Source organism: Ambystoma mexicanum, chromosome 13 (assembly GCF_040938575.1).
Source record: "Ambystoma mexicanum isolate Mex_15411 chromosome 13, UKY_AmexF1_1, whole genome shotgun sequence".
Taxonomy (NCBI): Eukaryota; Metazoa; Chordata; class Amphibia; order Caudata; family Ambystomatidae; genus Ambystoma; species Ambystoma mexicanum.
The window spans coordinates 736851714-736877560 of NC_090938.1; the positions used below are offsets into that span (position 1 = coordinate 736851714).

At 46.9% G+C, this 25847-nt stretch overlaps 1 protein-coding gene across 1 annotated transcript in view; it reads right to left on the minus strand.

Annotated features, from left to right (window-relative positions):
- Nucleotides 1–25847, minus strand: part of LOC138521860 (complement C2-like) — a 261013-nt gene that overhangs the window by 89213 nt on the left and 145953 nt on the right. The window contains exons 13-14 of the mRNA XM_069635006.1: nt 20589–20736; nt 13763–13842 (exon numbers count right to left, since the gene is read on the minus strand). Of these exons, the coding sequence (XP_069491107.1) occupies nt 13763–13842; nt 20589–20736 (228 nt within the window). The remainder of the gene's footprint in view (nt 1–13762; nt 13843–20588; nt 20737–25847) is intronic.

Here is a 25847-nt window from a genome sequence, read left to right on the forward strand (position 1 = left end):
AGGAGGGGCCTTGCCGGGCCTCACTAATGTCCCCTGGCAGCCCCGGTTACTAGAGGACAAGGCTTTTTTTCTAAAGCCTGAAGATCTCGCTCATGTGCGAGAGCTTCAGGCTTCAGAAACAAATGCCTTTACTTTTTAATGGTGGTGCCAGCACCTGGAAGGCCTCATTTCAATCATGGGCTGGCACCACCATTATTGATGAAAGTTGTGGCAGTAGAAAGCCAAGCCCTTTCTTTCTAAAGCCTGAAGCTCACGCTCATTTGCGGGACCTTCAGGCTTTAAGAAAAAAGGCCTCTGCTTCCAGCGGCCCTACCTTTTCAGACTTAATGGTGCTGCTGTCCCAACCCAGGCATGATGCCTGGCGAGGGTCAGCACCATCCTTAAGGCTGAAAAGGCAAGGCACTGTCCCCTGCCAGGCAAGCTGCTAGTAAACAAATGTAGAGAACAGCACCTCGCCCCCAAGTATCAACATATGTTTGTGTCATTTCTGTACCTGCTGTGGCATTCCTACACACACAGCTGCTTTTAATAATGTCGACTGAAGAAGGCTTATCCGCCACTTTGGCTCGATCACTAGTTTCCCACCCCAGTAGTTCCTCCATGGACATCCAGCAACTACAATCGCCTCTGCATTTTGACGTTTCTGACTCCAGCAATTTAGGCCTTCGTGGACAAACGCATGAGGGATATACTCATGCTTTCGGCGGGCCATGCGATCTGTGACATCATGTATGAATCCCGAGAAGAAGCCACAGACACATTTGAAGGTCTAAAGATGAGTCTTAATAACTATGTTGCCTACCACAAAAATCTCGACTATGAGTGCCACATTTTTCACACCACGTCTCATGATGGACAATGTTGTCATATGCCTTAGGACAAACATTGTGATTTCAGTATTCACTTGAATTAATTTTCAGATCATTGAAGGCTGTTAATACTATGCATGCTATAGAAAACAGAAACAGCACTGATTGGCTGAAATCTTGATCATGGCCAGTACTGCTATCATGATTTACTTACAAGAGGAAGCCAAGGTGAGACTGATAGTCACCCAGCCTGTGCCACAGGTCACCCATCGCCAAATGAGTGACCTGCCAAAACTCCAAAAAGCAAAAGGGGGATTCCTCTTCGGGTGAGTATATGATTCCCCGCCTGAAGCCACCTGATTGCCAATGGGAGACTCTTGCAGCATCTGCAGGCTAGTAAATCACTTTCCAGCTGTGAGCCGAGTCTTCAACAAGCCCAAATCCTATCAGCCTCTGCCCTGGCCAGTCCTCTTTCTCTGCTCTTTCATGTGCTTCCCAGGAGGAAGTGCCATCCAAAAACCTACAAGTCCCACAAGGCACCTGAGCCCCAAGGACAACCCTAGCCTAGAACAAGAGGAATGGACTGGTTCCACAAAAGAAAATGGACTAAGCTTCACCATTCATGAGCCAGAGGGGAAAGCAGACACCTACTACACACTGTGCAGGCACGCTACAGGGTAAGCAGCAGCGGCAGAGCTGGACCCAGCGGTGCGCAGCACAACCCTAGGGGAGACCAGGGAATGATCCCCAAGGCATTTGTGAATATTAACTTACGAGATACAGTAGAGAATAAAAGGTGTAAACAATGCAGGAGACTATAGAAGAAAGTGGAGACTGAAAAGGGGTGAGGCTATGGGTCCTTATGAAGACTGTCTGCGGATGACCCAGCCCAAAAGGGGAGGAGTTGGGATTAGAGAACTTAGATACAATGGGCCTCATTACGAGTATGGAGGTAAGGGAAAAACAATGCCGGTAAAGGATTACCGGCATCGTTTACCGCTACGGTCCATTACGACCCACCAACCCGCTATTAGCGGCACCGTAAATAACGGTGCCTCTAATAGCGCCATGGGCGCGGGCACGCGGCCCATCATACCGGCAATAGCGGCATGGCGTAAACAGGAGCTGAACACAAGTAATGAGGAAATGCTAATAACGGCCTACAGAAGACAGAAAAGTACCTTACCGGCATGGAGCAAATACCGGCATCGCAGACCACCCGTAAACGGCCATGTGCAGTGTTCCCAACTGCCACAGGTGCACACAATCAGCACAGGTGGAGGCAATATAGACTGGGCCAGCACAAAAGGAGCACACCCCACCCCTTTCCACACCCAGTCACACACAAAAATGATTCCAATACTACTAGCAATGCTGGGGCTGGAGGACATGATTACAGTGGAACTCCAGCAACAACAACAACAACAACGGGCACCACAGAGGAGACGCAGGAGGAGGAGGAGGGTGAGGCAGGCCCAGCATGTTGCACCAGTGCAGCCAGTGGTACCACGCAGGCAGCCCCCAATCCCTCACATCAGAGCCAGTCCATTCAACCTAACCCCAGAGCAGATCCACACCTTGTACCGCCTGGACCGGGACACCATCACCACCATTGTGGACATGATACATGACGACATTGTCAGCCTGATTGAAATACGCACCGCCATCCCACCTCTACTGAAGGTGGTGTCTGTGCTCCACTTCCTGGCCACAGGCACCTACCAGCACACAGTGGGGCACATGCATGGCATATCACAACCATTATTCTCACGTACGCTGAACCAAGTGCTCGATGCCCTCCTGAAGCACACAGGCGACCACATTTTCCTACCACTGACAGCCCAGGAGATCTCCAACACTAAAGTTGGTTTCCATTCACTGGCCGGCATCCCTGGTTGCATTGGCACCATCGACTGCACCCATGTTGAATTGGTGGTCCCACATGCCATGGAGGTAGTGTACCGCAACCGTAAGTTATACCACTCCATCAATGTGCAAATGGTATGTGACTCAAACAAGATCATCACATATTGTTGTGCCCGATTTCCCGGATCAACCCATGATTCAATGGTCATGAGGAACTCCACGATACCACGCTACATGGAGCGACACGCAGGGCACAGATCCTGGCTTCTCATGAGTTGCATGTCAGGCTCATGGCATCGCGATGTGGGTAGGTGATTGGGGGGTGAGATGCATACTTCACCTGGCTGAGATGGGGGGGTGAGTGAAGCATACTTCACCTGGCTGAGATGGGGGGGGAGAGAAGCATACTTCACCTGGCTGAGATGGGGGGGGGAGAGAAGCATACTTCACCTGGCTGAGATGGGGGGGGGGGAGAGAAGCATACTTCACCTGGCTGAGATGGGGGGGAGAGATGCATACTTCACCTGGCTGAGATGGGGGGGGGGAGAAGCATACTTCACCTGGCTGAGATGGGGGAGGAGAGATGCATACTTCACCTGGCTGAGATGGGGGAGGAGAGATGCATACTTCACCTGGCTGAGATGGGGGAGGAGAGATGCATACTTCACCTGGCTGAGAGTACACGAGAGGATGGACCATGCTCATACGCCAAAGCAGGCCAGACTTGACCTGACACCTGATCCCAAAATGCAAGATGTAAGCTGCCCTATCATAAAAATGATGCAGTGCTACAACCATTCCATAGCCATCAACATGTACACTGCACATAATCAGACCGTAGCCCCGCCACACAATGCAGCGACAAGCAATTAGTATGGCCAATGCACAGCACCAAATACCATCATCAAAAAGGACATTTCTCCATTACTGCGTACAAAGGAGTCACATGAGGGCAAAATACATGAACACACCCCTACACCAACACAGAGGCACACGAAAACAGCATGTCAACATCTGTTGTGCAGAGTGAGATCATCATGAGTCTGCCATCAAAGGTGACAGGATGAAAGCATACAATTGACTACACAGCACCCAGATCATGGGAACAACCGGTGTGGACTACCACAGTGCATGGGCACTCACAAGGAATAGGACACCCCTGCGCCCACTAGACGATGCCATGCACACCTGTCGATCAGATGAATACACACATTGCAGTTACATCATGAGGCTCCATTCATGCATGGATATGCGGGTGCAAACAGTAAATAAATGCATGCTATGGTGTCATTGATACAGGTCCCATATGATGTGATCACTTACACATAACCATTGTTGCACACATGCAGGTGATGCAGGCTATCCCTTGAAGAGGTGGCTCCTTACCCCAGTCCGGAACCCACAGAACAGGCACGAAGAGGACTACAATCGTGCGCATACACGTACCCGTGTGGCGATTGAGCAGACATTTGGCCTTTTGAAGGCACGATTTCGCTGCCTCAGCAGGTCTGGTGGGGCACTCTTGTACGGGCATGAGAAGGTGGGCAAGATCGTCATGGCATGTGTCATGCTACACAATATGTGCATCAGACGGAATGTGCCTCTTCCCTCTGACGCTGAACTGCAACCACCTGACAATGAGGATGAGGAGGGTGGAGACGGGGCTGCACTTCAGGGAGGCAGCGATGCACAGGAGGGACGTGCCATGCGTCAGACTTTGATAAACCAATGTTTCTAGCACACGTGGATGGGGAGTGTGACATGGAGGTGGGACTCAGGGCACTGGGTGTGTCAGGGACATGGACACTGTAGACTGTTCACCAATAAAGCACACGTACACAATAAGCAATGTCCGCTCATGTGAATTCTGATTTCACAACAGGTGTATTGAAGAAATGTAACATATTAAGTGCACAAGCCCTCCACTCCACACACCTGCTTCCCCCTCCCCCTCCGCCCTCAACTTCCCCACACACCCTCTCCCTCCCCAACTTCCCACACACCCTCTCCCCCTAACCCCTCAACTTCCCCACACACCCTCTCTCCCTCCCCCTCCCCCCCTCAACTTCCCCACACATGGTGTGCACTTGCATGCACCTTTAGTCTTCAGGAGTTCGGAATGGCAGGCTGCCCCAACACCCCTTTTCCACTGGCAGCATCCGGTGGACCCCTGTCTGACCTGCGCACATTCCGGCCAGACCTACGCAGGGGGCTGGTCTGTCTGGAGCTGGCATTTGAGGAGGTCTCTGGTTGTTCAACTACCTGTGTGGGACGCAGGGCCTCCAATGCTGACACCACTTGGGTGAGGACCTGCCTCACAGCCGCCATTTCACTACATATGTCTTTGCCAGTGGAGTCAATGGCAGATTTGAGGGATGCTGTGCATTCCCTGATTTCCTCCCTTGCCTGGCCACATTCGGTTATGTGCTGGGTCAGCAGCCCTGTCAGCTCCTCCTGGCGCTGTTGTATTGCCCTGATGCCCTCCTGCCTGTCCCGGACACTGGCGGATGTTGTTGGTGCATTGCGGAATGGTTGGGGCCTCATGCATGCTCCCTGTGGGGCTGAAGCTCCCTGGCCAGGACTCCACCGCGGACAGCTCATGGCTGCTGGCATACTGATTGCTGGGTGGGGAGTGTTGGGGTGACTGCTGGGGGCCTGTAGCAGTAGGTGTTCCGGGTGTCGGAGTGTGTTGTTCATCATCGGACACAGCTGCCGTGGCAGCTGTCTCCCCGATGGTACTGCTTGCAGTGGATACCGTGCCTTCAGCCACTGGCTCCTGTGTGGATGTGGCTGGTGGGGCTGCTGTGGTGGTGTCTGTAATGCAAATTTTTGCTGTCGGTTCCTGCGTTGTGTTGGGCTTGCGCAGTAGTCCAGGTTGCCCTCTTCCCCTGGATGTTGAGGGACGGTTTGCTGGCTGCATGCCCCTGGACCTCTTGGCTGGTGTCGCAGCATCCTTCCTGGGGTCCTGATCTTCACTCTCAGATTGTGTGCCTGCGGGGGACCAAGAGAGGGAGTCCATTAGTGATTGGTCTACATGCATCAGGCATGCATTGGGGTAGCTGCATTTCTATGGAATGGCTTGTGATTGGCATTGGGGTAGTGACATACGGGTTGCTTGCCTTTTGGGTGGGTTATGCAGGGAAGCGTCTGGGATGAAACATATATGGGGTGAATAATGCATGTGGACAAGATGGTGCTGTGCACTGCCTGTAGGGAGTCTTGCAAAAATGTGTCTGGTGGACCCTGCTTCCCATCAATGCACTGTCAGTTCAGGGGGACATCATCGTGTTGTTCTTTACAGTGCTTCATTTGGGACACCTACCTGCATCAGCCGAAGACGGGGCTCCACACTCCATATCCTCCACTCCATCGATTGCCTCCATCCTGATGGTGCTCGCACAGATCTCCTCCCAGCGATGCATCTTTATGGGGGAGGCCGCACCACCACCTGTTGCCATCCCCTGGTTACGGTTAGCAGAGATGATGTTGCAAACGCGTAAGCGCAGGTTGTCCCAGCGCTTCCGGACATCTTTCACTGTGCGCGGGGTGGTGCCAACCTCCGCCCATATCTCTTTTTTCCGCTGCACTGCAGGTCGCCGCATGTTATTTGAGAAGAAAACATCCCCATTTTCTGCCAGCGTATCTGCCAGCATGTTGAGCTCCTCTTCTGAGAAGGGCTCCTTGCACAAGCATTCAGCATTTTTTTTAGTGCCTTGGGCATTGTAATATGCTGCAAGTATATGTTGGAACAGGTGTGGTGGTGATATGGGTCCTGGTTACAGAGGATGGCAATGGATTGTGTTTTTAAAGATGGCTGCCGTGCTCTTTCCCGTTCCTGTGCGATGACGCTACCTCCAGTTGCGCTTATTAGCAGTGACCGGTATTAGCGGTCACCGCAAATGCCGGTGGAGCTTTCTGCGATTTTTCGCCCTTTAACGGCAGGGCGGTAAGGTTGTTACCGGCATGGTGCAAAGCTCGTGCCCGTGTACTCGTAATCGCCCTCTAATAGCGGCCTTGGAGCAACACGGACACAGTATTTGCTCCATGCCGGTAAGGGCAGTTACTTACCTCCAAACTCATAATGAGGCCCAATGTCTCACAAAGAAGGATAAGGAATTTCTGTGGATGAAAGAAGTGTCAGCTTGCTTTTCAGCAAATCAAACAGCACATTGCCTAAGCAGTCTTTATGGCCTATTTCTGTAAGCAGTCTTCCATCCTTATCCTCCTAGACCTTTCTGCTGCCTTTGACACTGTTGATCACTCACTTTTACGAGCTTCTCTTTCATCCTTTGGTCTTTCTGGCTCTGTACTTTCCTGGTTCAAATCCTATTTGTCCCAACACACATTCTCTGTCTCATGGAGTGGGACAACTTCGGACCCCCATCCTCTTGCTCATGGTGTCCCACAAGGATCGGTTCAGGGACCTTTCCTCTTTTCTCTCTGTACCTCTCCTTTAGCCAAAGTGATTTCTTCTTATGGCCTATCCCATCACTTCTATGCTGACGACACCCAAGGTTTCCTTTCTTTCTCAACTGACATACATACTCAGCTGTCCTCACATTTATTGCCCATCAAATCCTGGATGTCATCCCACTATTTCACACTTAACACTAAAAAAACTGAAGTACTCTTTTTCCCTTCTACTAGTATCCCCTCCCATATCCCTCCCTCATTTATATCATTTCTCCCTTCTCAACTCCATATTGTATCTACTGCCTGTAATCTAGGACTCTACTTTGACTCTGCTCTGTCATTTAAACATCACATTTCAATCTCCTCTCGTCAATATTTGCAAAGTGCGCTCTTTCTTGACTTTTGATGCAACTAAGCTACTGATATCTTCATTAATTTTCTCACGTCTCTTCTACGGTTCCACCACGCTTTTCGGACTCCCAACCTCTCGACTTGCTCCCTTAAAATCTGTTTTCAATGCCTCTATTTGTGTACTTTTCTGTTTGACTTCACGTGACTCTATTTCCTCTGCTCCTCTCACTCTTGGTTGGCTCCCCTTCCATGCACAATTCAAATGCCACTTCCTATCCTTAAATCTCTCTATGGTTTTACCCCGGATTACCTCTCCTCGCTTGTCTGATTCAATACTCACTCCTGTTCTCTTCGCTCTAGTTCTCAGTTTCGTCTTGTAGTACCAGCCCACCCTGTGCCCAGTCACGCTTTCGCACCTTCGCTCACCTTGCTCCTATGCACTGGAATGCTCTATCACTGTTTACTCCTTGTTTCGTAAATTGTTGAAATCTCATCTGATACAGCAGGGTTAATCCCAGGCTTCACATGCCATTTTTTCATTGTATAGTATTGTATCGTTTTTTATATTGTTGCTATGTTGCTATGTGCAGCGCTTTGGATTAAGCCTCTTTCACTGATCCAGACCTTTTCACTGAACGTAGTGTGCATGCTCAAGTTGTGGGTCTGTGTGCTATTCTTGTGAAATACAAGCCTGGGTTGACATCACCCGCAGTATAATGTTGTATGCCAACAGGAGCCAGATTGACACTGAGGAGGCCTACACTCAAGTGGAGAAGGAGAGTTTGGCTGTGGTGTGGGCCTGTGAAAACTACTATCTATTTTGAAATAAGAGAAGGCTTTCACTATAATTACTGTTCATGAGGCTCACACAAAGACTTCAAACAACCCAGCTGTTAAAATGCCTGCCAGGACAGCAGTATAAAAAAAGCTCCAACAAAAATGTTCTCCAAGGTTAAAGACCTTGGATCCAGAGTGGGGTTGCCTTCACCTGGATTCTTACATGAGATGGCACTGTCTCTTTTACTAACAGTTCCTTTGTGTCTCTCCTTGATTGTGAATGTTCCTGTTGGGCAACAAGTTCTGTAACAGTCTTTCTTCAACACAAAGCTCTCCTTTGTCTAGAAAGCACTGCCCTTCTTTAGTATTTCTTGCAGTTTTTCAAATAGCCTGGTATCCTCCCATGCCAGGACTCTTTATGCAATTCCAACTGCCCGGGTTACTCCCTTGTCAGGACTTCTCTTGTGATTTTACTGCCTGGTGTACTCCCCTGCCAGGACTTCTCCTACGATTTCATTGCCTGGTGTATCCCCTGCCAGGACTTCTCTTGTGATTTCACTGCCCGGGGTACTCCCCTGCCAGGACTTCTCTTGTGATTTCATTGCCTGGTGTATCCCCTGCCAGGACTTCTCTTGTGATTTCACTGCCCGGAGTACTCCCCTGCCAGGACTTCTCTTGTGATTTCACTGCCCGGAGTACTCCCCATGCCAGGACTTCTCTTGTGATTTCACTGCCCGGAGTACTCCCCTGCCAGGAGTTCTCTTGTGATTTCACTGCCCGGGGTACTCCCCTGCCAGGTCTCCTCTTGTGATTTCACTGCCTGTTGTACTCCCCTGCCAGGGCTTCTCTTGTGATTTCACTGCCAGGGTACTCCCGGTACTCCCCTGCCAGGACTTCTCTTGTGATTTCACTGCCTGGTGTACTCCCCTGCCAGGACTTCTCCTACGATTTCATTGCCTGGTGTATCCCCTGCCAGGACTTCTCTTGTGATTTCACTGCCTGTTGTACTCCCCTGCCAGGACTTCTCCTACGATTTCATTGCCTGGTGTACTCCCCTGCCAGGACTTCTCTTGTGATTTCACTGCCTGTTGTACTCCCCTGCCAGGACTTCTCCTACGATTTCATTGGCTGGTGTATCCCCTGCCAGGACTTCTCTTGTGATTTCACTGCCCGGAGTACTCCCCTGCAAGGACTTCTCTTGTGATTTCACTGCCCGGAGTACTCCCCTGCCAGGACTTTTCTTGTGATTTCACGGCAGGTGTACTCCCCTGCCAGGAGTTCTCTTGTGATTTCACTCCCCGGGGTACTCCCCTGCCAGGACTCCTCTTGTGATTTCACTGCCTGTTGTACTCCCCTGCCAGGACTTCAGTGTTTCATTTGCCTGGTATCCTTCCCTTGCCAGGACTTCTTATGTGTTTCACAGTTACTCTGTATCACCAAAACTGCATATACCGTTCTTGGCTTGGTATATCTGTCTGCAGTAATTTTCGTTCAAACCTTGCCCCACACTTGCATCTCATGCGTCCATAGCTCAGTGGGGCTTGAATCTATACTTTGCCTTTTCAGGATGAAAACTGGTAATGGCTCGCGATTCTGTGGTGAAGACAGTAAAACTCCCGACTGGTCCCAAGCCAACAGGTCCGCAGAACACATCATGGGGAATCTAATTCTTCAGGAAAGCCAACACTCCTGTTGACATCTCATCGGTTGTTGACATCTCATCGGTTGATCTGCCTGCTGAATTGACCAGCTCTGATTATGGTGGCAGTTCTGAAAGCGACTGTGCCTCTGCAGATCGTGAGGGTTTTGATGTCACCAACTCTTACACACCAAGAGGTCGGTCAAAACGAGTGGCGAGGAACCCAAAAGATAGACTGAAGAAATGGAATAGAATAGTTTGTTGTCCTTTAAGTATGGGGGAAAGGTCATGTCCTATTTCTATCAGCATTACTAGATAGGAATGGTTGCAAGAGGGTTGGTGGGGAGAGGGAAGAGTCATAGCACAGAAGAGAGTGGGCAGGCTGGCACTTGAACTTTTGGTTGGAGCAGGAGATGTGTATCCTATAATTTCTACATGGAGCTCACTATAGGAATCACTTTCAGGAGAGCTTCATAGTAGGCAAAAGCGAGGCATTAACAGGGCCATGCAGTCATTATTTTCAGCATGTCTATATTCCAGATTGTCTCTTCATGACCCGTACTATCAGGAGAGACTAATGTCCTCCCCAGCCCTTTGTGAATTCCTTTCCTCACGGCCTACTAAATTGACAACCTTGGTATGGCCCTACGCTTTACGGTGACTCTGCCTTCACCCACTGTGACTTAGAAAAATATTACGACACGTCACCATCCACTGGACTGCCGTTCTGCAACCCCTATGGCTTCTCTAAGTCTGGTGCCTCCTGAAAATCGCTTTCTGGCCTGCCTGCCGCTTGGAAAGTTTGTACTTAGAGAAAATGTAACCACCTTTATTGCCTGTTTATGCTGATCGATTTAATGCCAAATTCCCCATTATTAGTTTGCTCTTTGCATTATATTGTTTCCTTTCCACTTGCAACTGCATGTTTGATGTAGCACGCCATAACATTCGGGGAGGCTTTCCAAATTGTGCTCTCAGAACTTATGTCGCACCTTGCCTACCTGTCAGTGCATGGTTGATGTAGCACCCATACCATGATGCGAGGCTTTCCAAATTATGCTCCCAAAATGTGTCACTCTTTTACCCACTTGGAACTGCATATTTGATGTAGCACCCCATAACATGAGGTGTGGCTTTCCACAGTGCACACCCAAACCAATATGACATGGTCTAATGTGTGTTTGAAACTGAATGTAACCAATGGCTGTAACCTATGCAAGAAACCTCGGTAACTGGATACTTATGCAAGCTACCAATGTAACCTTCCTCCTTAAGTAAAAGCGCCTAGATGCCTCCGGGTTAGGTGCACTATACAAATGGCAAAATAAATAAATACAAATAAATATGTATGCAGTGAGGAGCACTTCTCCCCTCCACGCGCCAAATCTAGAGGCTTCCCTTCCTAGAGACTGTTATTTCAAGCACAAACACACAACACAAAACAAGGTACACAGAGCCTCCTGCAGCTGCTGCAGCCGCTGCTACTCCACTCACCTCCCCGCTTGTCTGCTGCTACCAGGCTCAGCCTCAAATTGAGGTGACTTTTCTCAGTAGGAAAGAAGCATATTGGTCAGCTCATGCGCATAACCCTACACCTCAGGAGCCACCAGGGCTATGGAGTCCAGCACAGAGGAACAAGCATAAGGGTTTGGAATAGGAGGCTAAATAGGTTTCATGTTAAGCGATGACTGAGCTCATGGCATATTTCTAGCATATGAGTCCCGGCGGTGGTCGAGCAGTGAAGACCTCAACAAGTCATCTGTGAGCATCTCATTCAGAATGGAGGTGCTACAGTCGATATCTGCCTTCCTCAAAACAAGGGAGTCTACGGAGTGCACTGACTTATAAGACACCTACCTCTACATCCTGATCCTGGAAGAACACAGCAGAGACCTGGGGTCAATGACCGGAGACTTACACTACCAAGTGTGGGTTCTCCATTTTGGCTATTAGACTGCTCTGCAAATGTTTCCTATGTTTACTAAGTTACAAGTTATTATGGTACACCCCATAATGATCGGATGATACACATGCTGTTAGACAACCAGACAAAGTGTGATTCTGCAGTGCTCTGCAAGCTCCTCAATGCTCAAGGGTGGTTGGTGAACTACAAAACATCATAGCCCATGCCAAATTAAGCTCTGGAACTTTTAGAGGCCTGTTTAATACTGACCACAAAAGAGTCAACCTCTCTCTTCATCAAGCAGGGAAGATGCAGTCCTGTTTGAGGGCCCTTCTGAAACTCAAAACCCTCCAGCGCGTCAATTGGTTCTAGTACACAGAGAGAGGGTGGTTTGTGTGTCAACCGTTCCTTGGGCATGCCTACACCTAAAGCTCCAGGTACATCACCTCTTGTCCTGTAATCCACAGTCAATATTCTCCAGTGGTCTCCACAGTGTTACTTTGGTGTTTGCAGGATGAGAATACATTCAGGGTATAAATATTCAACCACAGGCTCCACAGATTGTATCTATGTAGGCCAGCATGAAGAGTTGGGGTGCAACAGTGGAATCAAAAAGAAATTGAGGTTGCTAGTCTCTAGGGAAATCCAGACAATCAGTGAATGGGAGGGAACTGGAGGCAATCTTAAAGGTCTATGTGGATTGCACAACTCCTGAAGAAGAGTCTTATTCAATTGAGCACAGACAACATGGTCTCGAAATGTGACATAAACGGCCATGGGGGACGCTGTGCAAGCATCTAGCTAACCTAGTGCTGGAGATCCATCTTTGGGCAGAACGTCACCTTCACTAACTGATGTCTCCACACATCCCGGGGAAGGGGAACCTCCAGGCAGATCCTTTGAGCAGAGAATTCTCTGCATCTTAGGAATTCTGCCTCCATCCCTGTTCTCCCTGATATGAGCAGGGATGGGGTTTCCATGGATGGATATAATGCCTTCAGCTTTCAATGCAGGACTTCATATATTTTGCTCCAGCCACAGGTATTCCCAGGCATGTGGATGCTCTCTATCTGGGATGAAAGCACTTCTGTTTATCTTGCCTCTGATCACTCATATTCCTCAGATAATAGCCAAGGTTCAAAGGGAAGGGGTTCAATTAATCCTTGTTGTCCCATTGTGGAAGAAGATCCCTTACTTTAACCTCCTGTTGAAATAGGTGAGCCGAGATACCAGATTTCTGCCGATTGTTCCATCTACTCTGAGATGACTGACCCTTTCGGGATCAACAATCCAATCCTCTAAACTCTCATCTTGATTGGTAGTAAAAGGCATGTTTCTGGGATTAGCCCTGGCGATTCTACAATTCAGAAAACCTGCAGATGTAAAGGTTACAACAGACACTGGGCACCTTTTTCTTACTGGTATTTGAAATCTGATCTGCTCCCGCTTATATATGATCTTGTCAAGATCCTAGACTTTCTGCAGGATGGGTTTAAGCTGGGTCTTGTGGCCTCCTCTTTTAGAGCACAGCTGGAAGCAGTAAGAGCTTTCAAGAAACACAGGGGGTATTGCCCAGGGGAGGGCTCCCACTTCCTTAACAATTGTTTGAGTAGCCACTTCCCTTTGTTGTCTTTTTTTGATGCTCTGGGATCTTAACACTGTTTTGATGGCATTAAGGGGTGCCCCTTTTGAACCTCTTCCAGAGGCCCCCTTGAGTCTCCTTACATTCAAGATTTAGTGGGCTTCTATCCCAAACTGGAATGACTACTTAGCCTGCTGGACCCAGGGCTGTGTTTTGAGATGAGTTGCGACTGACTGCCCTATTTGCTTAACAGGTATAGCAGGTGTTATGAATTTGATTCTAGTGCTAAAGGAAGGACAGCGTGGGCTGTCCAGCATTGACGTAAATGATTAAGAACATTCACTCCATCATGAGGCTGTTATAGCACCCCCGCGCCACTGCGACAGCCATTACCCCATAACCATAGAGTGACTGGAACTCACTGTGGTCTTTGCAGGTTTTCTTCCCCGGGGGTAACTTCAAGGCCCTGTGGGTAGATTCTGTGCATGGGATGCAAATGGGCCTGCAGTGAAACAGATGCCAGGATTAGCTTCAATCTCTGAACCCCACAGTATGCATACAAATAATATACAGGATAAGGCAGCCAAATGCACATTATGAGGGCACTAAAGCCCACCTTAGAGTTCTGTGCCATGCAACACGAGGCTGCAGACCCGGCAGTGTGAGGTGCAGTTTAATGACAGATGCAGCCACAGAACTCAGAGCTGATTTTTAATATTCTTATATCAGATGTATTTTTTTTATTATCGTATTGGTTTGCACAAAACCTTATACAAAACATACAAGATCTCCACATACCACAATAAACAGTGCAATACATCTAATATTTACATCTAGTAGTTGAATAAAAAATATCACAAGGGAAAAGCTAAAGTTTCAAAAATAAAGATGTCCAATATTCATATGTCACTAAAAATTCTCAGTCATTTTCAGAGCTTGTAAAACATGTAACGGAGGCTTTTAATAATGCTGTATAACAGTCACTAAACATTGTCTGCCAAAATTCATCATGGTTTACCCTATCTATTCATGAAGAAATCTCACAAACATGTGTTGCCACATAGACTGTGGATCCTGACAATTTATAAAAAATATGCCTCAGTGTTTCAATTCCATTGTTGCAACATCTGCAGATATCAGTGTGTTTCCTTATAAACAGATTTTCCTGTGTATATATATTAAATGATATCGCCCATCTGGGCATCTTTGACTATATGGCAGAGTAGACCCATCTCATTTGTTCTTTATAGCCCAATCCTTAACATTTTAAATCCTCCCCTTTGGCCACAGGTGTTTATCCACTCATATTCATACAGCAACCTCCTAACTCTATGCGGGTTCTGTATCAGGTCTTCCATAGCACTATTTATGCTAGCCACACATTCCCAAACACCTAGGTTTCAAATTTGTCAGACAACCAGAATTGTGTTCCTCCAATTGGCAACGTGAAGCCTTATGTAACAGGGATACGTGTTTCTGTGTGATACTGAAATATTAAAGGCTGGCATTGCGCTCCTTCCGGTTCTCTCTTTTATTTATTTATTTGATATTTAGAGCGCTCCGAACCCGAGTGCATCTGGGCGCTGGTTACATAGAGGCAAGCAGGCGGGTGAATACCTTAAAACCAGGGGTAAAAGGACCGTACAAGAATGCTGGGTTGGTGTAAAGTGATAAGTAGTGGTTGTTAGGGTGAGGGAGAGTTAAGAAATACACGGCTAGCGTCTGTGTAGCTACCACCGACGCGGTTTCTGGAAAGAATACAGCAAGAGTCAAGGGCGGAAAGGCAGGCAGCAGCTGGTAGGGTCACTGTGGTGTGCACAGGGTTGGGTGAAGGCAGGTATGGCAGGCATACTGTTCAGGGCACTGGAGGCTGTGCTGTACACTGGATCCCCAGGGCTGCCATGAGGGCACAGAAACATGTTTATTGAACCCAGTCCTAGCAGTGAGTAAGCGGGTCCTGATTCGGCAGGATCTCTGGCTCTGTAATGAAGTGAGATGCAGGAGCCATTGTGGTGCAGCTGGGGGTCAAGGTGTGCAGGCAAAAGTAGGGGATCTATGTCTCCCTCTGCCACCACACCTTCCCCTTCACCCACTCATGCTCTGCACCAAGACCATACCCACTCTCACTCCCCTGCCTTCTTCCACTCCACCTCAACACAGTGCTTTCCAACTGCACCATCAAGACTGCACAAAACACAATCCATTCTAAACGACCCCCATTACTTTCAGTCATTGGGCCATACAGCATGCAGCATTATGCATCCTCCTCTTTCTAATCACCCATTTGCACCACTAAAAGGACACGCCAATGACTATAGCCACCCCACCCATATCCTGCACACACAGCTTTGACTGCAGCAATGTCATGTTAATTGTGATTCAATCCAGAAGACAAAAGCTGATCACTTGAGAGCTATGTGTGGCCCAGGAAAGCAAACCAGGGCCTGTGAGATAACCCTGTAGGGTGTGGCCCGAGAGCGTGCCCAGCAGAGCTCGGGTTCGAATCCCCAGTAGGCGGGAAGCAAAACACAAACGTGCCCGTCGCTTGCTGTCCATTAACTGTGCTCCGTGTGAGAAAAAGTACGGGAAGGATGATACATTTTCCGATAGACTACAGGAACTTTTCTTCCCTGTGTGAGACAGACATGGTACCAAGAGAGATGATACAGACAACAAAACTGTAGTTCAACAACTTTATTTATATTCAGGATGGTGTAACGCCTTTAATAACCCTATGCCATGGCGGGGGTTTCCCTGCCTAAGTTAAACTAAGGAAAGTCTGTGTCAAGAAGTCTAAAAGCAAAACCTCTGCCTGTGTCATAAACCCTATGCTGTCCTCACAACTACAACAAACTAGTGGGGGAATGCTCTCAACCAAAATCAGTGTTCCAAAGCAAACATTTTCAAATAATGTCAATTCAAATCTCCATGAAGTAAAAGTTCTCCAATTGGAGCACAACACAGTTCCAATACAGCTTCTTCCCAGCACAGACTGCTCCAACTCTGAAGCTACCCTTTCATAGACTCGCAAATGTCACAGTTCACATCAAAACAAAACTTTTGGGGTCTCCCTACCCCAAATGTTAATGCAATACAAAGGTTCACACAACACTGTGGTCTCAGGACTCCCTTCCCCAAGACAGAAAGACTCCAAGGTTTACCTCTTAGGGTTCCATTCCCCAAGAGTTACTCTCACAATAGTTGCTTCGCCAGTTCTCAGATAACATAGGGTCTACGTCACCCCTCCTTTGGTTAGGATCACACATTTTGTGACTTGTCAACCCTTTTGTGGCTTCTGGTCTAGGTGCAGTTGTTGGACTACACGGTCCACCCAACACAGGTCGCACAACCACAGGTTTCCCCCAGCTGTTGTTCAATGGCTTACAAGTTGAACGGTTTCTTGAGGTGTTCCTTTGGCAAGATAGTAGCAGGATGCAGTTTTAGTCGAGTGGGCTACATCAGCCGTTCTTGCCAAAGTTTAGTAAAAATTCACTGGGTGGGCTCACTAGCCCTGTCGCCACATTCACACTTTAAGTCAAACCTTCACGCAAAATTGCTGTAACGTGTTAAATGTACTGCTTCTACTTAGGTCGGGAATCAATAAATATTCAGTTGCTGGTATTCCATTCAATACATTGATTTCCTTCACTTCGACATTCAAATTATACATTTCCCAGTATTCCATTACAGTTCATTCGCTCGGAGCATTGCTCTGCCACTCCCGTTGCCTTTCAGCGGGCTCCTGTGGCTCCCTCAGCTTCCTCCTCTCTCTCTCAGGAAACGGGATGTTCACGGAGGTGAGCCTTACTGGTTCGCTCCCTCTCTCTCAGGCTTTCGTGACTCCCGCAGCTTCCTTCTCTCTCCCAGGAAGCGGGATGTTCACGGCGGTGTGCCTCACTTGCTCGCCCTCTCTCGTTCGTGCTGGTTCTTGCTTCCAGCACTTCACACCTGCGAGGCTCCCGGGCTCGGGAATCTACAACTCCCAGCTTCTCTGGATTCTGCGAGTCCTCCGGTATCTTGCAAGCGTCTTGGCCCCTCCTAGATCACCACAGCTGACTCTTCCTGCGATTCTCCTGCTGCTCACAACGCTGCTTTCTCTCCTGCTCACACCTTTTATACACTCTCTGATTATTAAGGGTCTAAAGGTGATTCAAATCACCCTCAATTGCCTGACCTTGTCTGTCCCTATTAAAGGGACCTATCTGACCCAGATAGCTAGAAGCCGCTAATCGTCTCTTCCTCGTCCCAGTACCAAAGTGAGTTTTGCAGTGGGTAATCTGCATTACTCCAAGTTGCCTCTTCTTCTTCCCAGGTTCAAAATGGGCTTTATGGGAATCAAGGGGATAAGACTGACAAAAGCCCATAAAGGCCAAGGGAGGAGAGGGTGAGTCACTGTCAGGGAAAGGGGGATACCATGTCTCACCATCAGGTATCCTCTCTCTACTTCCGAGGGACCCTCCACTCAGGTGTTCCTACCTTGCTTCTCCGCCCACAGGGTTAAGATCCAAAAGCGATGGCCCTTCCCTGGACACCTGAACAGAGGATGCCGGGGAGGTCGATGTGAGGACACCCTCAGGTTTCTCACACCTCCCACTTCGACCTCCGTCAAGTATGTAAGGTCCTTCTGTCATATTTCCCGGTAGGCCACTGCACTCTGGGCCTCTTTTGTGTAGGTATTTTCCAAATGTTCTTCAAGGAAAAGGGTTGGGCCTGCTCAAAATGTGTAGTATGGGGCCACTTTGAAAATTATTTCCAGTGCATCTTTTGGTTCCCAGTCCACCGCTGCTCTCCCCGCATCCTAATAATTCACTGCATGCAGCAGTGACAAGGTGGTGCCAGGGTTGGCATGCCTGCTATCTCTGCTTCATGTAGTGATTCCACTTTGATATCTGTGGTGTCAACAATGGCTGTCGTCATTGCCAGCGGATCCCTGTGGACTGACGTCCCAATTCAGAGGTCTGTGTAAAATTAGAAAAGTGTTGTTGCATGGAGGAACAACACTTTTCCTAAAAAACACCATGTTCCGTGAAAGAAAGACTGCAGTGTATTGATATCAAAGCCCTGACGATGGACCCTCAATGATGGCCTGACAATGGTCCTAGTGGCCATCAGCAATGCAGGGCAAACACTGTCATGGCATTCTCCTTGCTTAGCCCTACTTTTGCATTTAAAAAAGCATTGGCAATAGCAACAATTTGGGAGTTTCTATAGGTGTTGGAAATGAACTTGCCAGGCACTGCCATAGTGGTATTAACTGGCCATTGATGGTAGCAGGTGAAAATGATGCGAGTACCTGGGCATCTAATAGCAGTGCCTGGCAAATGACTAATACTTAAACACAAGCCAAAACTGCTGGCTTTGCCAATGTACTTTATTAACAGGACTTCAGTGAAGGACACGCATAGTGCTTATAAATCGAGTGGCTGAAGGTAGACCTGGTTAAGACATTTTAATTACATCAGGCGAGGATCTACAGCTCTAATTAAGTCACTAACTCTTAGAAGAATGCTTTAAAAAAACACTGGCAGGCACTTCGAGCAAAAATCTTGATGGTAAGGCTTTATTAAAGAAATCTCAAAGAGGAAGTGTTTTGGGTGGGGAAGGGCAGGAATTGGGTGGGAACAGCCATAGGGATTGGCATGGCCATGGGCAGTCCATGGGTGAGCTAATAACCAATCAACACCTACAAGTTGTGTGTCCCTCCTCATATGCCATTGAAACCTATCTGTACTCTAATGCAATAGTTTTGGGTTTTAGGTGGTGCAAGCGACACCTAATGGCCTAAACTAAAAAGGGATAAAAACACAGCACCTGTGAGGCGTTGTTAACATCCACTGCACAAGTCTTTCCTGTATAAGCTAGGCATCCAAGATGGCAGCACCTGTTTTCCGATTTAATGAAGACTCAATGGGCCTCATTACGAGGCTGGCGGTAGCTGTGCCTGTAGTACAGGCATGGCTGCCGCCGGTATCCAATTTTTTCTGGCACCTGCGAATGGGCAATTACCGGGTCATGTCGAGTTTAGCGGACCCGGCAATTGCCCATTCGCGGTTGCCGGTAATAAGGGACTCCCCATCCCCATTCGGCCCCATAGGGCTCAATGGAAATGGGGAGGGTGGTAGCACCGGTACCGTTAATAACGGTACCGGTATTACCATCAAGTTCTGCTCGCGGATGCCAGTACCCTCGAGCAGAACTCGTAGTACGGTGGTATGATAACAACGGTGCCGGTAGCGATACCGGCAGCATTGTTGCCTTACCGCCATACTCGTAATGAGGCCTAATGACACATTTGTAAATCAGAAAACAGGCCGAATTTTTTATAATGCGTGCGATAATACTGGTGTACAGGCTGCCCCCACAACAAAAGAATTCATCAGCTTTTGCATGACAGCTCCCCTCCAATCCTTCCACCCACCTCTGAATTGATGTGCTGGAAACTGGAGTGCAGCATGCCGGCTTTCCTTTCCACGCTACATTTCTCTAGAGCTCAGAATCGGTTTGGCCTACTTTTCCCAGCTTTTAAAAAAACGTTTATTGATCACAAGTGCCCAGCTCATAGGTGCAGTTCCCAATATCGTTTTGCTTTTCCTGGCAGGGTTCATGCAGGTAGGGAATGGGGCAGACAGGTACTGAATGCCCTTTTCCAGGCATTTTTGCTTTGCCCGCCTCACTCAGAATTCAGCTGTGATAGAATTGTAGTAACTAGGGCTGGGCGAAATTATCAAATTCCGTTCTGCCACCCGTGGAAGCAAAATCTAAAAGATTTCGATGGTTTTGCCACCACTGCACAAAATTACCATGGATTGAAAAAGACCCGCCCGAAGTTTCTCATGCCGCTGCATGAAACTAGCATGGATCGAAAAAAGACCTGCCCAAAGTTTCTCTTGTCGCGAACCTAGCATGTATCGATAAAAGACTTGTACGAGGGTTCTCGTGTCGCTGCGCGAACCGATCATGAATAAAAAAAACATGCAATTTCTCATGTCGCTGCACAAAACTATCACAGATGGGTGAGACTTTATAAGCTCGTCCTGGCCTTCTTGCTCCGCAATGTCCACAGGGGTAGAGTCCATTGTACAAATGTGAGCAATATGTTCAGCATATTCACCAGCGGCCTGTTCCCTGTTTAACTTGCTTCATCAATGGGCCCCTCGTACTACCTTTCGCTGCGAAGTAGTTTTTTTGCCTTTTTGTATTGTTTGTAATCTTTTATTTAAGGGAAGGGTTAGTAAAACAATCACTGACCTGGCAATCTCTGAGAAGCGGACAGGCTTTTCCAGCTTCAATAGCGCGATATCGTAGTCATAAAACTCTTTGATGCCTTCATCTTTCAGCTTGCTTACATCATAGCATGGGTGTTGAAAAATCTGGGCGATTTTGTAGCTCGTGCCTCCTGCAAGGAAGAAAACACAAAATCTGAGACAAAACGCTACATGAAATAAGATAGAGTGCAAGAGTTTTGGGAAATCTGTGGGATACCATAGAGTTATTAAAAGACAAAACGTGGAAACGATTCAGGAAAAACACCACAGTTCTACGAACAGAGAAACAGCGGAAGACATTCCGAAAGATACTGAAGAGGTGGGAAAAGAGAAACAGTGAATGAGATTCAGTGAGGACCTAATTGTTCTAATGAAAAGTGAAACAGTGAAATAGATTCAGGAAAGACACCGCACAAATCTGTGGAATAAAAAGCAGTGAAAGAGATCCAGGTAAGACACCACTGATCTATGGAAAGAAAAACCGTGGAAGAGATCTAGGAAAGACACAACTGATCCATGAAAAAAGAAAAACACCACAGATCTATGGAAAGAAAAACAGTATAAGTGATTCAAGAAAGACATGACTTATCTATGAAAAAAGAAAGACACCACAGACCTTAGGGAAGAAAAACAGTGGAAGAGATCCAGGAAAGACACAACTGATCCATGAAAAAAGAAAAACACCACAGATCTATGGAAAGAAAAACAGTGGAAGTGATTCAGGAAAGACACGATTTATCTATGAAAAAAGAAAGATACCACAGATCTATGCAAAGAGAAACAGTGTAAGAGATCCAGATAAGACATAACTGATCTATGAAAAAAGAAATACATAACAGATCTATTAATCCATTGAAAGAAAAACAGTGGAAGAGATCCAAGGGAGAAACCACTGATCTATGAAAAAAGAAAGATACCACAGATCTGACTATGGAAAGAAAAACAATGGAAGAGATCCAGGGAAGATACCAGTGATCAATGAAAAAAGAAAGACACAACAGTTCTATGGAAAGACAAGCAGTGGAAGAGATCCAGCAAAGACATCACAGGTCTGTAAAGAGAAATAATGGGAGCTATTCAGGCTTACAATGCAAATCACTGAAGGGAGAAACAGTTGTAGGGATTGAGGGAAAACAACACAGATGTGAGAAGGAAAGCCATGTAAGAGGTTCAGAAAATACACCACACATCTATAAAAAGATAAACCACGGGAGGCAAAACAGTGTTCAACTGTAGGAAAGACGGCACAGGTCAATAAGAATGTGTTTACAAAATATTATATGTTATTGGAGTAAGTATGGTATTCTTAGTTGTTTGACCCCTTTAATCCTAACTTTGGGTAATTCTGATTGGACAGCAACAGAGCATTTGTATTTGTATTTTATTAAATTTATAGAGCACCTTTCACCAAAGGCGCAGAACAATAAAATAATCAAAAAATAATCAGTACAATCATGTGGGTACAAATGAGAAAAATTACATCAGCAGAGGAAAAAACGAGAATGTTAAGAAGGTAACGAAGAAAGGAGATAGAGTTTAAGATTAGTCCTGAAAATAAAAAGAGAGGAGGAGGAGCAAAATGAAAGAGGAAAAGCGTGACAGTGTTTTGGGGCTAAAAGAGAAAAGGAACGGAAACGAGACAAGGCACAAGGGGTCTTAGGAACAGTTAGGAGAAATATATTCTGAGATTGCAAAGAGCGTGATGGGACATAGAACGACAGTAAAGAGGAAGGGTAAAGAGGGGTCAAACCATGAGTGCATTTGAAAACAATTGAAAGAAAGTGATACAAAAGACGAGTTTCAAAAGGAAGTAAAGAAATTGAAAGTAGGGAAGATATGATTGAGGCCTGAGGGAGTAAAGAAAAAAGAAGGCGAACAGAAGGGTTCTAAATAGAACAAAGAGGGAAGAGATGACAGACAGGGAGACCAAGCAATAAAGATGAACAGTAGTTGATGTGGGAAAAACAAGAGAAAAGAGAAGAAGTTTAGCAGCATGAAAGGAAATATAAGCACAAGCATGACGAATGTTAAACAAAGCATAACGGCATGAACGCGCAGGTGCGTTGGCACTACTGCAATATTGAGTTTAGTGCCTTTAGCGCAAAATCCTGAGTATAGAGGTCCCACCTCTCCTGAGGCACCTTCCTTTACTCTCCTTTCTAACACCTGTGAGGTTAATCCCATTTTACTGTCCATGAGTGGAAGTTATTTCAGAGAGAAGGCTGAATCGAGGGGTTGGATCCTCTAACTAAGAAGCTGAAGTTGTGAGAGTTACTTTTCCTTACGTCACCACCCTTTCATTCCAAAGATTGAGACAATTCTGAATTAAGAGTTCTTGGGTAGGAGAGGGCAGAAAAATGTCTAGAATCCAAGCCATGAGCAAAAACGAATGCTTAACACAGACTGACCAAATGGAACCTCTGCCATGGTCCTAGCATGGCTTAATAGCCGCAGATGCTGTTGTTTCTGTAAACGGGTGAGGATTATTCCCGTTGGGGTTAGGGAGATTCTGAATGGTGTAACTTTCCTAAATATAATTTGAATGCTAACGCACCACATAGTCTTTAGAACATCTTTCTGGAAGTTCATTTTTAGGGTTGTCTAACTCCGGGCCTCGAGGGCCAGAATCCTGATGGGTTTTCAGGATATCCCTCAATAATATTCATGAGGAAAAATGTTCATACCTTTAAGAATAATGGTACGCAAATGTATCTCATTATTATTAATGAGGGGTAGCCTGTAAACCCGGCATGGATCCGACCCTAGAGGGCTGGAGATCGGCAAGCAAAGAGAGAGATGCAGGAAAAGGGCTGCGAAGAGCTGACCCCCCATGAGTTGTGCCAGATCCATTGTCATGTCTAAGTGAAAATGACATGCGCTTCTGGCATGTAACCCATGCAACACCTTTCTGCCTCACTGGCAGGATTGGCATTAAATGCAGACAAACAGGTCTCCTAATTTAAGTTAAAATGCAAAACAACGTTCAGAGGAATAGAAGGAAGAGTCTGCGTAACCACCATTTTACTCCTAAATACTGTCTAAGTCTTCACTTCCAAGGAAGACTGGTGCCTGGCTTGTTGTTCTTGCTGCAGTTTTTGCAACTAAACAAAACACTGCAATTTTAGTGAAGAGAGGGACCCCAAGAAGGCCCCTCCTCACCCCCATATTCATGACAAGAAGAAGGGCCAGAAACGCTTGCAGCCACTCATCTTATTTCGGACGAATCCCTAGTGCAGATTGACAAGTACACAGAAAGGAATCCGCACATCCAGCCATGCAGACCTAATCCAATACACATCTTCACAGGTATAGGAGAAGAAACAGAGATCGTGGACGGAAATACCTATATGGACAGTCTCGACTAAGCACCAAGAAGCCACTATGCTGTCGTCATTAGTGACACCACGATTTAGGTGCATTAGACATGAAGTACATTCGCTGTCCTGCACCGTTCTACACGAATACACATTTGCATACACGAAGAACATGCTTATTCAGTTCTATAGCTAGAGGACAGATACATATACATACTATCAAAGCTTTATTATTTTTCTCATTAGCCAAATGCAGTAACACTGAACGGCAAAACACAAGAGATCCTGAGCAAGCTTGCTGATGCTTAAAGCTAATAAGCCTATGGAACTCCAGGGATATATATGGAACCTGGTAGGACCATGCGCGGCTAACGTATAGGAAGTCTAAGGAAAATTACAGGAGGCCTCAAGCCACAGAGCATGAGATGAGAAGAGCTGATTCAGGCTGCACAGAGCGCAAAGCAGGCTCACAGCCAATGTCAGAGATACACGGACACATTCCAATCGTCAGACTACAAGGGGACCAGCTGCAGAGAAAGGGAATAAATCCTCATAAATGCATGCTCAAGAGCTCTATTTTGTGGTCTCTAAACACGTGATGCAGCCGAGCTAGACAATGGACATTCACCCGTGGTGCGAAAGTCGAGCCGATCGCAGCAAGCCAGACGAAGACAGCAACAAGTGTTACAACGTCCAAGCGCATTCTCATAGGCAAAGGTGGTACACACATGTTACAATGTAGACACCTAATCGTTCACATCACCTTGAAGTGGTGCACAGAAGGCTGAGAACCGAATCGAGTCCCAGCCCGGGGAGATCAGCCCTAACCAATCACAGCTTAGAAATTCAGGGGTGGATGCCAAGGGGCAAGAAGCAATGGTAAATTCATTACTCTGCAAAAATGTAATAGATAGTTTCTTGGGGACAGGCCAGCCACCTGACATGCAAGGACCAGTAGAATAACCTCTATAGGGGACAGACATAGGTGTTATTTCTCTTGATATCCAATCCTCTGTGATGATAGGTTTTTGGGGAAGGGCCCAGGTGATGATGCCATACTTGTACAAAACTGTACCGCAAACCATGAAGAGCTGAGAAGTACTGGAGATTCCTGATTGAATTGTATGATTCCTGTTGGTTTTTGCAATAAACAGCAGTTCTAACTTGCCGTTGACTTGCTGTTGACTGAGACCTCTGTTATTCTGGGGAAGAGAGTTGGGCCTTGAGAGTCAGGCAGACCCCCATACGACCTCTGGTATACCTGGGAGAAACTACCCCAACATTAGCAAGAGCAGAATGTTCAGAAGAGATAGTTACAAACAAATCGTAAGCCAAGCCGTTGCGTACCACATGCACTTATTTTCCAGGTAGATGCTCAGGCAAAGGTGGAGACACCAATGAAAGTGTCTTTTCACCACTTTATTTTGATGCGTACACATTTCACTGTCAGTATTTCTCCAGGCACTGATGCCCATGATAGAGATTTGACCAGAGTGAGTTAAAAGCCCTACCTTGACAAGAGAGGAAACAAATGATGAAACGGCATCTACCAAATGTGTAACTGCGTTCATGTTTTATCCAAAGTCCATTGATATAAACTGGACCTTATATCTTTGCGTTGCTTCCTTCAGGAAATGAGGCTTGCATGAGTGCTAGATGTTAAGGTCATCATATTTCTCTGCAGAAACAAATTCACCTTCCTTGTCAAAAAGGTGGGAATCGTAGCATAAGAAGCAGGTGCCTTAACTAGGGCCACTTCAACCACTCAAGGCAGAGAGGGCCAGGAAAGATGTCATGGCTCTCATTGGAATGGCAGTGACCACAGAGCTCGTATCCACGTGTGAGGCAGCAAGAGTTGAATTTAGCTGATGATACACATCTAGAATTCCTTGGAAACCAATCACTTTTCTTTTTCTTCTTTTTGAAGA